Source organism: Myotis davidii, unplaced genomic scaffold, assembly GCF_000327345.1.
Source record: "Myotis davidii unplaced genomic scaffold, ASM32734v1 scaffold226, whole genome shotgun sequence".
Taxonomy (NCBI): domain Eukaryota; kingdom Metazoa; phylum Chordata; class Mammalia; order Chiroptera; family Vespertilionidae; genus Myotis; species Myotis davidii.
The window spans coordinates 1,144,578-1,157,309 of NW_006297224.1; the positions used below are offsets into that span (position 1 = coordinate 1,144,578).

Here is a 12,732-nt window from a genome sequence, read left to right on the forward strand (position 1 = left end):
AATGGAGAAATTCAGATGAACAATTATAGGACCAAAGACCAGAAGAGCTGAGCTATGTTGGTTCCTTAAGTAACCTGCTACATGACTTTGAGCCCAAGACTAAGTTTTCCTTTTTAAAAAATAATTCTTCATTGTTGAAAGTATTACATATGTCCCCCTTTACCCTCTAAATGCGCCCCCGCCTTCCCTCTGAGAGTCCACACTCTGTTCCATGCTTCCATATCACTGGATCCACTCCGTTCACCAGTCTATTTTGTTACTTAGATTCCACATGAGTGAGATCCTGTGATACTTGTCTTTCTCTGACTGACTTCTTTCACTTAGCATGATACTCTCCAGGTCCAGGACCAGGTTTTTCATCTGAGTTTCCTCATTTATCTACTAAAGACACAGTTACTTGCCATTCCTTCCATGGGATACTGAGAATTCAAGATAAAGCATTTTTGAAAGGGTTATAGCTCCTTGCCTGAAGGTATTTCTTAAATATAACCACTGACTTGCCAAACTAGAGGCTTATTCAAGAGAAAGGTGAACTAGACAAAGGAGAAAAGAAAAGGCTGCTGGGATGTTTGCTGCTGAAGCCAGAACATTTATTTGGGATATGATTTTACTTGTCAGAAAAATGTGGTGCCTCAAAGAAGTTCCTACATCTTTCTAGACTCAACTTTTTAAGAAGCTGTTTAACCTTCTGTTTTCTTGAATTAATAAAGCACTTACTTTCTAAAAATTTTTAATAACCTCTCAAGTAAATCAGAACTATCTGGGCAGATATGAAGTACAAATTTCATTAAACGGTATTGGAGATTCTAAGTATTCAAGGCAATAGAGATTCAGGAATGAGCAGGACTAATTTCTCTATACTTCATAGGAGTAGAGGATTAAATGGAATAACAGCTGCAGATCCTTGAGAAGGTAGGAGAGAGAAACACAGTAGGGAGAATAAAGTTTGGAAGTTCAGAATGACAAGGCATGAGTCAGAGCTCTGCCAGTTACTGGGACCCTGAGACTGAGATGAAAAAGTTTCTCTAGTCTGTTTCCTCGGCTATAAAATGGGGATAATACTAATGGGATTTGTCTCAAGGGGTTGTTGTGGGTTAACTAAGGTTAAATGAGACCGTGCAGGTGCGATGCCTGGTTCAGAGTCAATACACGCTACTAATTTTTAGTGCTTCACACATGGTAGTACCCAATATACCATCAATACCTGTCCCGTTTGTTTTGTCCTCTTACTTCAACTTCTAAGAGACCTTCCTTGTAAAAGGAAATCTCTAAATTCTTTTTTATACCAATATGTTTTTCCTTCTGGGGACTCCTCTCAGAATTCCATAAGGAATTACATTTGTGTTTAAGATCTCCTGTCATGGGAGTCCACTAAACCACCCACACCCACAACGAACGGGTGCGTCAGAGAGTAAAAACTGACACGACCCTCAGGACGAAGCCCAGGGTGACTAGTGCGAACAGCACTTCATGGCCGCTAGAGTGAGATTTGCCATAGAACCTCTCACCCGAGCCTTTCAGCAGCAGGGCTGTGGCTTAACGAAGGTGACAGGGCTGCTGGACTGCAGCTGGGTTTGCATTGCTGGTCCCATTTGCCACAGCTGACTGCCCGGCGGCCTTACCTGCTGCTTTGAGAAGAGCCGCCATGCGGGTGGAGCCTCTCCCGGCCGCTATGTGCAGGGGCGTTGTTCCATCGTAGGTGGTACTGTCTACGTCGGCATCACCCTACAGCCCGGCCCACACAGAAAATGGTTAGTTGAAGGTTCGCTTGCCCCCCTGACCCGTCTCATGGCTCCTTGAGTTGTATTCCTAGCACAGGTGCCCTGTGGGGCAGGCTCTGCCACTGAAATAATCCCCAGTGAGAGCTCCCGGGCAGGGGCGACAGGAATGTCTGAGGCTGCGGTCCTGAAGCCTTGCGTAGACGTGAAATAAGAGTGGAATGTAGGGAGAAAGGCTGTCACCAACACCGTTTTTTGAAAAGATTTTCCTAAATGGCCCTTGGAATTTAGGGCAAAGGCAAACAAGTGCATCCTTTACCTCCAGGAGCAGGCAGCCGGCCAAGGAGATGTTGTCCTGCTCCACAGCCAGGTGCAGCGCGGTGCGGCCCGACTTCTGCTCCTGCGCGTTGACATCCGCCCCTGCGGCCACCAGTAGCAGCAGACAGGGCATGCTGTTGCTCATCACGGCTACGTGGATGGCGTTCAGACCTGCGGCCCAAGCACAGGGACAGTTACAGGGCGGGAAGGCAGTCCCAGGACGGGGCCCCGTGCAGCTGAAGGAAATGACCAGACTGATCCATGGGGTTGGAGGTAGGGAGGGTGGGAGGAGACACCGTGGGCAAATAAACATTCTCAGAATAAATGATGCTTTCTCCAGTTCATGCCCAGTATTGTCAGCCTCTGCTCATTTCTTCTCCTGACTAACTCTCCCAAGTCATCTCTGAAGGAATCGGCTCTGGTGAGCAACAGAAATCCTCACAGAGATGATAACTCCAGGTGACTAAGGTTAAAAGCACTTCGGGTGCAAATCAAATAATAGAACACGTTTATCAAACACCGACTAACTGTTTAGAACACAGATAGCGACGGTTATACCATGATGTGTGGGTTTTCTCTTACCTTCCCCGTTGGGGTGGTTGATCAGCAGAGCTGCTTTCCTGTGCTTGAGTAAAATACCGAGGATCGTATCCTGTCCTTCTTTGGCAGCAAGGTGCAAAACAGAGTTTCCCAAGCGGTCCAGAAGGCTCAGGTCGGCCCCAGCCCTCAGCAAGTCCTCCACCATAGCCTCCTGCTTGGTGATCACGGCCAAGTGCAAGGGCGTCTGGGAAGGTGGAGGAGGGGCGGGAGATAACACTGTCAGCAGCAAGCACTTACAACCCACGGGCCTGGCAGCTGTCATGGCAGTGGGTCATTTTTCATTCCCAGATCAACTAACTCCTCACCTTTGCAAAGGAATTACTCCCTGTCCCATATCATATAGGAATGAAGTACATAAACTGGACTTTTAGCCATTTATTAAGATTATTTTTCCATTTACCATTCTCAATAGCTTTCCTGTTTCTCATTCCAGCTTACTGATTGCTGATCTATTAACTCATCTATTAGTAAATTTAGTATTCTTGAAATTCTAGTAGGATTCTATCTTAGCTTATAATTCCACGTGTTAACAAATCAAATCAAGGCTACATTTTACTGAAGTTTAAATGAACCACTCAACAGAAACCAATGAACAAAGGTGCTGTTATATTGATAAGGGAAATAAATTTAGTTACATTAAAAAATACTGTTCCATGGATTGGCCTCCATGAGATCAATCAACAGAACTTTCTAGACCCCATAAAAGGTACCAAAGGACTATCTACTTTATAACTTGGACAATAGCACCACCTCACTAAGAGGGCTCAGATGAACAAACAAGCTGACCTATTGACACCTAAGAGGTAGGTGAAGAATCTGTGTGATTCCGCTGCCCCTGAAGTAGGACCTCAGTGAATGCAAATATTTTGAAAACTGGGTGTTTTAAATATGCATAGGACAACAGAATTACAAAAGTATCTTTCATGGAATTGAGGTCACTGACAGAGAATAGCAATCTATCATCTATCTATCTATCTATCTATCTACCTACTTACTTACCTACCTATCTATCTATATAATTTAAAAATATATTTTTATTGATTTTAGAGAGGAAGGGGGAGGGAGAGATAGAAACATCAATGATGATCCCACTGGGGATCAAGCTGCAACCTGGACATGTACCCTGACTGGGAATTAAACTGTGACCTCCTGGTTCATAGGTCGATGCTCAACCACTGAGCAATACTGGCTGGGCAGCAATATATTTTTATACAAATCGGTCTATTTCACAGGAGCCTGTGAAATCCAGCCTGGCTAGTGACAATTCGCTTAATCTTCTCTCTCAGTAAGCAGCTACTGTAGCAGCGCCAGCTAAATGTCCTGGCTGGTGCAGGTGACCACAGCATGTGGGAACTTGGATGGAAGATCTCAGCTGTCTAAGTCTCAATTACACTGATTATTTAATACAGTAGAAACGAGACAGGATATTTTGACATATTTCAATTCCCTCCATTCTTTTGGTCTTTTAGGACTATGTCATGGCTTGAAATAGAATGATATCCTCAAAACTTTAGGTATGTAGGCTCTTGGCTAAAAGCCTTCCTCTTGAAAAATAAACAAGTAAATAAATAAAAGCTGTTCATTAATCAGAATGCTATTTGGGGAGACGGGAAAAGAAAATAGAATGAGAATAGAAGATCTGAAATGGTCAGATCTTATAGCATTCAGAGATTAGGAATTACTTGTAGTATCAATATAATTTTTTTTTCATATCATACAAATTTTTTTTTACCATAAGAGAGGAATTGTTTTGTTTTTTTCAATGTTTTCTCCCATGGTCCCACCAAAAGTTTTCTATGATATTTCAGGCTCTAGATCTTAAACCCAGGATTACCTCTTACACAATCACACAATATGGGAACCCAGAAATCACACAATATGGGGACCCATAAACAGAGAAGTGATGCTATGCCTGTTGGCATGTGGATGTATGCAAACATTCCTCAGAGCCAAGCAGACAAATGCCCCAGCAGCCCAACTCCTGCATGTATGTCTGAGTGATACAAATCCATAGGGGGGCCTGGGTGAGGATACTGATCACAGTATCGTCTACGGAGGTAGGAAGCAAGAAGCTGGCTAAGTGTCCACTGCTGGGAAACAGGTACATTACAGGTGGAAGGTGGACACTATGGGACTCTCCTCAGGAACTAGAAACAACAGACCAGCTCTGCACACAGGTGTATGAGTGAATCCCATAAACAGAGAGGGCAGAAATCTAGGGACATGTATAGCATAAAGTCAATTTTGCATTTAAAAAAGACATTCATGAAGAACTATGTGCGCGCGCGCGCACACACACACAAACACACACACACACACACACACACAAGTACACGTAAAACTGAAGCCCAAATAAGATCTGTGGATTGTATCAATGTCAGTTTCCTGGTTTTGATACTGAACTATAGTTATGCAAGATGTTACCACTGGGGAAACTGGGTGAAGGGTACATGGGACCTTCCGGTACATTTTTTGCAACCATGTATGAATCTATAATTACATCCAGTACAAATTAAAGGAAAAGGTTAATGCAGAGCAGGGTCTATATGTATAATATAATGTAGACTGTATATGAGAATATACTAAAATATCTACCTATTTAAGGAATTAAGGTATATACCTGCCAGTTTTAAAAACAGTCATGGGGATGTAAGTAAGTACAGCATAGAGAATATAGTCAATAATCTATATATATAAAAGCCTAAGCGACCGTTACAACCAGATGACCGGCTGGTAGCTATGATGTGCACTGACCACCAGGGGACAGATGGTCAACACAGGAGCAGAAACCACAGGCATGGAAACATGGAACAGACTGATGAATCTCAGAGGGAAAGGGGGAGGGTGGAGGGTGGGAAGAGATTTATCAAAGATCTTATATGCATACTAGAGGCCAGGTGCCCATGCAGCAGTGGGGTCCCTCGGCCTGGCCTGCGGAGATTGGGCGAAAACTGGCTCTCTGACATTCCTCAAGGGATCCCGGATTGCAAGAGGGCACAGGTCAGGTTGAGGGACCCCACCAGTCCATGAATTTATGCACCAGGCCTCTAGTCCTATGTAATAAAAGGGTAATATGCAAATTGACCCTAATTGTGGAACGACCAGATAACCGTTTGACCAGTCACTATGAGGTGCACTGACCACTTCTTGGTCCCTTTCCATGGCCAGTAGGCTCTGATTGCCCAATGGCAAATGGGGAACTGGGGGTGAGTGGCAGGGGGCGCAGATGGTGCCAGGGTAAGGCTCCCATCCCACCAGTTGCCCCACACACAGAGGGCAACGCGCAGCAGGGGCAGGGCAAGCAAGCAGGTGGAAATAGCCGACCTATCGGGTCCATCCCCCGGCTGTCAGGCTCTGATCACCCGATGGTGAACAGGGAACTGGTGGTGGGTGGCAGCAGTGGGCAGAGCTGGCTGTGGGTAGCCAGGGAAGATGGCCCTGATCGCAGGCCAGGCCTAGGGACTGTACCCATGCATAAATTTCGTGTGCCAGGCCTCTAGTGTTACAATAATGATGCATGGTGTTAGATGGGTACTAGAATTTTCAGGGTGATCATTTTGTAAATTATATAAATGTCTAATCACTATGTTGTACACCTGAAATAGTGTATGTCACTAGAATAGTGTATAATAGTATATGTCAACTGTAATTGAAAAATAAAAAAAATTAAGCTTATATGTTTATGTAGCTGATATATGGGAAAATACTTACAAACATAATAGTTCTATTTGGGAGTGGGGCTGGGAGACTTGCATGTTGCCAGGGAGGGCAACTTGGGATTCTCCAAGGAATGTACATCCTTCTGTGTCATTTTAAAAACTATAAATACATACTATATTTATCACAACTGAAAACAAAAAATACAGGCACAAAAAAACCCCACTAATGTTTTATAGGAACATATGCAAATAAAAGAACCCACATCAAACACACTGGAGTGGATGTCTACGTTGGAGTGAGAGGAAGGGGAGAGGAAGTAGAGTTGAAAGGGAATAGATTACAGAAATATTTTCAGAAAACCTTAGCTCTATGGACTTGGATTATTCTGCGTGTGTCTCTAGAGGGTGGGTGGGGAGAGAGATTTGATCATGACAGATGGCCACAGAAATGTACCAAGATTAGAGAAAGGTATTTTGGGAGAATGGTTAAGACGATTGCCAAATAATCCAAATACTTAAGAGAACTGCTCAATTTCTCATCAAGAATAGTTAATGGAGAACCTTTACAGTAGCTAAACAAGAGTCCAAGTCTCAGTGGTTTCTAGCTCTCAAATTGAAGTTGCTGCTGGGTGTGTGTCTGAGATGTAGACAGCATACAGGGGATCCAGAATCTTTGCCCACTAACAAGAGTAGTGGGAAGGGAGGGAAAAAATAGGCCTGCATTCTCCTGAGAGTCCCTGAATCAGAAGGCTCAGAAGTGGGATTGCTGGGTCAAATGGCAGTTCCATTTTTAAGTTTTTGAGGAAACTCCATACTGTTTTCCATGGTGGCTGCACCAGTCTGCATTCCTACCAGCAATGCACTTAGGGTTCCTTTTCCTTCATACCTTTGCCAGCACTTGTTTGTTGGTTTATTGGTGGTAGCCATTCTGGCAGGTGTGAGGTGATAACCTCATTGTCATCTTAGTTTGTATCTCTCTGATGATTAGTGATGTTGAGCATTTTTTCACGTCACTTAGCCATCTGTATGCCCTCTTTGGAGAAGTGTCTGTTCAAGTCCTTTGCCCATTTTAAAATTGGATTGTTTGTCTTCCTTTTGTTGAGTTGTATGACCTATTTATAGATTTGGGGAATTAACCCTTTATCAGATGTGGCATTGGTGAATATGTTCTCCCATACAGTGGGTTCCCTTTTCATTTTGATGATGATTTCTTTTGCTGTGCAGAAGCTTTTTAGTTTGGTGCAGACCAACAGATCTCAGAGGGGAAGGACGGGGAATGGGAAGAGATTATGTGAACTTATATGGATGCATGCAGAGCCCATAGACAAAGACAGTATTGTGGTGGGGCAGGGGCTGCGTGGAGTGGGGCAAAGGAGGGGGGGATGGGGGACATCTGTAATACTGGCAACAATAAAAAATATATATTAAAAATAATAAATACATATTTTTAAAAAAGGCTCAGAAGTGCCACAGGTGGTGGTTTCAAGGTTTTGTCTCTAGCACACTGGAGTCTCAATATCGGTAACCAAATGATCTAGTAAGGAGGTTAGCACATAATAAATCACAACTACGGATCTTGTTGTACTGTGTCCTCTGCAGGTCCTATTTATAAATAGAAAAACAAGTAATTTCTTGAATCTGACCTACAGGCAGTGAAGTTAGCAGTCTTTGAAAGGAGGACCGCAAAGTGAAAACGTCCTGTACCTAGTCTGACTTGTACAAGTGGATGGTGAAAAGGCACAGTCATTCCAAAAGCCTCAGAGACTCAAGCGTTATGGCCAAATGACTTTCCAAAATACTAACAACCCTCAAAACGGCATGAAAGATATCCTTTACATGTAGCGTATCCAAAATTAGACCTCACCCTAGTTATTTTATATCATGAGTCAGTGAGGAATCCCTAACTTCACTTGTCCTTTGACATGAAGCCCAGCAGCCAGAGATGAAGCCTTGTGTCCAATGGGAACTTGTGATTTTGCCTTCTCAGGAAACACTTATTCACAGGCAAAAATCTATTGACAGCTACATGTAAACATTTTAGTATTTTTGCTTTGAGGAAATAAAAAGGATTCATATCTTCTGCTTTAAAAATTGAGAACTAGCCCTTTATCATGTAAATACTTGTATGCCATCGCTGTCTGTATTTTCAGAGTAGGAGAGAAGCTTGAATCAGGCATCCTAGCACATCGTCTAGGCCAGGGTCCTTAAACTTTTTAAACAGGGGCCTCAGACAGTTCACTCTCCCTCAGACTGTTGGAGGGCTGGACTATAGTTTAAAAAAAAAAAACTATGAACAAATTCCTATGCACACTGCACATATCTTATTTTGAAGTAAAAAAACAAAACGGGAACAAATACAATATTTGTATTTATTTTGCCCGTTTGAAATGAAAAAAACTAAAAAAAAAAAAGACCGTACCCTTTTATGTAATGATGTTTACTTTGAATTTATATTAGTTCACACAAACACTCTATCCACGCTTTTGTTCCGGCCCTCCGGTCCAGTTTAAGAACCCACTGTGGCCCTCGAGTCAAAAAGTTTGCCCAGCCCTGCTCTAGGCCAAGGACTGGGTAGTCACTCTGGGCTGAGTGAAGGCAGGGAAAAAACAGGACAGCTGAGCAAGGGCGAGACCAACAGACTGGGACAGAAGCCTGGTGGGGCCAGGACAGCTTCCAGGGGAGAGAGGTGGGAGCAGCCCTGGAAAGTGGAAGCCCCCTCTCCCCATGCTAGTGCAGCCGTAGGTCCCTTAGACAGGGGGTCCAGGTCTTAGGGCTCCCAGCACCCAGGCTTTGGTTCTGTTCAAGCAGGTGTACTCTTTCCTCACTTGACATGTGCATGCGCTCAGCAGGCAGCCTCAGGAGGCTCCACCTAACCTCTCTCGGCAACTCTGAAGGCCTCTCTAATGGAGTTCCTCAAGTGGCTTCTGAGCTGTCTTTCTGTTTTTGAAAGACATTTTTTTTCCCCTCAGGCAGTCTTTTCATCTTTTTGTATTCTGATTGCATCAGCACCTTTTGTTTGATATACATGTAATTTAAGGGTTGTCAAAATGTGTTTCAGCAGACTTCACAGTTCTCGTAAACTATTGGCTTTGAAAACTTAATCTTTTTCAATTTTGTTTTTCTTGACAGACATGATGCATTTATGCTAGGTTCTCCCTCTAAAATGGATGGGCTCTTTGACGGCTTCTAAAGTTTAAAGTTCACCTTCCTGCAGCAGATGTGACCTTTCACTGTGAGGTGATTGCTAGTACACCAGATCAAAGCACCCTAATTCATTAAAGAACACTCCTCAGTGATAGGCTTTGAGGATCTTACCTGCAAAGATATTTTGTTGAATGGTTCGCTACTGCTAACATTCTTAGAAATAACACACCACACACACACACACACACACGCACACACACAAACCATAGATTTTTCACTTGAATCCTTGACAGTTCTGCTTACCTGGTAGAGGTCATTTCTCATGTTGATAATGTCATCCAAAACCAAACCAGATGTGACTTCCAGCAGATCCCTCACAAGCTGAGCATGCAGGTGGATGATTGCTAAGTGTAAGACACTGGAACAAAAATATAATGGCAACAATCAGCTAAAATGTAAATGGAAAAAAAAAGATTTCCAAGGTATGATTAGACTTGGAGACTGCATCTAGCTCTTATACCTAGTTTTCTTTAGCCCTCAAATGTTCTGAATCGATCAAATGTCTGAATCTGAGGTGGGGGTGCTCTTCTGCCTACCCAGGGCTCCTACACTCATTTACGCACCGTGTTTGGGGGCTTGCAGGTTTGATACTCTCCTGAGGCAGAAAGGCACCTGGGCTTTGAGGCAGAGAGCTGAGTTCAGATCCCCACTCTGCCCTTGTGCTATGGCTTCAGGGCACTTTCTCCTCTAACTTTCCCTGACATGTAGACAATGCACCTCAGGTGCCTGAACTCGGATCTGTTCAGAAAATGTAGCTACTGGTACTTCACCTGCCCTGCCATCCTGCAAAGTACATTGTGGTTTCTTTTTAAGATCTTGAAGTCAGGCTTTTAGTGAGTAGAAGACTCTTGAGGCAAACTTTTTTTTTAAAGTATACTTTCATTGATTTGAGAGAGGAAGGGGAGGAAAAGAGAGAAACACTAATGATGCCAATCACTGATCAGCTGCCTCCTGCACGCCCCACATGGGATCGAGCCCGCAACCCAGGCACATGCCCTCTCCGGGAATCAAACCATGACCTCCTGGGTCATAGGTCAATACTCAACCATTAAGCCTTGCTGGCCAGGCGAAGCAAACTTTTGAAGGAATACTTGAATATATTTTTCCCTCGCAGATATTCCCTTGGCCTGAAATGGTTTTGCTCCTCTCTTCTCTGTGTGGACAGTGCCTCTCCATCTTCACACTCCAGTTCAAACCTTACATCCTTGGAGAAGACTTCCCCAACTTCCTAGGCAGAAAGCGTTGTCTCCTCTCAAGTTTACCAGTTGGCTGCACAACTACAATTTTCTCTACATCTCTCTCCCTCTCTGGCCTCGGAGGCCGGTTCTATCTGGGTCAGCCTGACAGGCCTGGCACAGCTTTATCATTCAGGCACTATACTAAGGATGACAGAGGAAACCTAGAAGCTTACACTAACAAGGTAAAAACTGTTGGCGGTTGCCAAGCCTCACTCCATTTTTTTAATTGTTAAAAAACTTATTATTAAAATTAATTTGATAACAACAATAAAAGTGGCTACTGTTTGTTTAGAGCATCTATTTACCAGACTGCTAAACACCTGATATACATTATCTCCTTTATCATAACAACAATCGGACAAGATAGGTAATATTATCCCCATTTTTCAGATGATGAAACTGAGACTCATAGGTATAACAGAAGTCAACCTGGGTCACAGAGCCAGAGTGGGGAAGCTGGGATTTAAGCTCAGGTCAGTCTTGCTCCGAAGTCATCTCTGAATCCTGTTTTAGGGGCATGTGTGCACTGCTCTGAAGGGTTGGAGGTGAACATCTAAGAGGATGAATACGCTCAAGTAAGGACAGACTGTGATGCAGAGCACACTCAAAGTGTCACACGGTGGCAGTACATCTGCGATTGGAGGCACGGACTGGATCTGCTCTAATGTAAAGATAATAGGTGTCATTTCATCCAGGCCTTTTTCTTAGCTACAGCAAGGGTATCATCCTTAGGATTGACATCGGCACAGAAGGGCCTCAGAAACTAAACTGTGACTCCATTACTTGAGAGAGGTTTTTCAATGAATGATTTCAGAGTTTCACTACTGTCTCTTGAACGAGAGGCTGGAGGAAGACTTCTGAAAACGGCCTGAAGTCTGACGCACACATGATGCACATATACCAAGAAAAAGGCCACACTTCAAAAACAGCCTAAAAATTTCCATGTGCAGCTCAGCACTTCATAGCAGAAGTCACTTCCCCTTCCTCCCCAAATCCTCACACCCTCATGGGAATTTCCCCAATACCAGAAGTTTCTATGATTTTTTTTGTCTTTATTGTATTTTCTGTGATGACTAATAGCCACAGGATTCAGATTATTAGCTGCATATGACATGCTCAGTGAACACGAGAGGCCTGAGCTCTGAAGGGCAAAAGGCATCCCTTGTCTACATTCTTTTGGGGACTCCTCTTTGGTCTCCCCAAGTCTCAGCCTTCTGGCCTCTGGCTGTGTCAAGCCCCTGAGAGCCTGCTGGCATGGGTATGTCTGGGGTCCTAGGAGGGGACTCTAAGTCTTGATTTCCTGCTTGGGCAGGGAAGGCCACCTCCTTAGCGCCTCTATAGACACCCGGAGTCCTTATACATTTGTCTGCCTCCCCCTCAGTGCACCCACTTGAATTCGTGCGCTTTGTACCCTTCCCACAACCCCCCTTTCCACGCCAGTGGTCTCTTTCTGACTGGTATGTGCTCGTCTTTCTTAGGTTCATCCATTCAGCAGGTCCCTAAAAATGTCACTGCAAATGCTGCTGCCCTGCCTGGGTTGACTGCTTTCTCTTGTGGTTATTCACTATTGAGTGCTAACTGGAGAACTTAACCCAGTTGAAAAACATTCTGCTGTTCATGACATTACACAAAGAAGGGTGCAGCGGTACCTCTCATACTGTACAACAAGGCCAGTGGTTATACCACATCCTTGGTTACGCTGCAAGGAATGAGAACAAAGGTCTCTGAAAACCCGAGATTGGCACTTTCCTAAAGCCTGGGGTTCGGTTTTTAAGCTGAGGTTTAAAACACAGCGCTCGGGAGCCCTTTCACAGAAAAGGATTTCACTGTCAACACTATTTTAGGAAGGTTTTAGATAAAGCATTTGATTGAATCTGAGGGCTGCTGTCTTGTTCCTTTATGGGCTGCTGAGATCATTTTAGAAGTCTCAATGAGAGGACGACGAGAACCGTTTTAGAAAGAAGCCAGGTGGCTCTGCAAATACAGGCCCACTCA

The 12,732-nt window shown here is 43.9% G+C and overlaps 1 protein-coding gene across 8 annotated transcripts in view; it reads right to left on the reverse strand.

The window, feature by feature from the left end:
* Positions 1–12,732, reverse strand: part of NFKB1 (nuclear factor of kappa light polypeptide gene enhancer in B-cells 1) — a 122,823-nt gene that overhangs the window by 24,871 nt on the left and 85,220 nt on the right. For all 8 annotated transcript variants that reach the window (XR_001515397.1, XM_006772997.2, XM_006772996.2 and 5 more), the window contains 4 exons: positions 9,743–9,857; positions 2,619–2,820; positions 2,038–2,207; positions 1,623–1,725 (listed from right to left, as the gene is read on the reverse strand). Coding sequence is in view for 7 of the 8 variants with exons in the window: in XM_006772997.2 (XP_006773060.1) it covers positions 1,623–1,725; positions 2,038–2,207; positions 2,619–2,820; positions 9,743–9,857 (590 nt within the window). In the remaining variant the exon portion in view is untranslated. The remainder of the gene's footprint in view (positions 1–1,622; positions 1,726–2,037; positions 2,208–2,618; positions 2,821–9,742; positions 9,858–12,732) is intronic.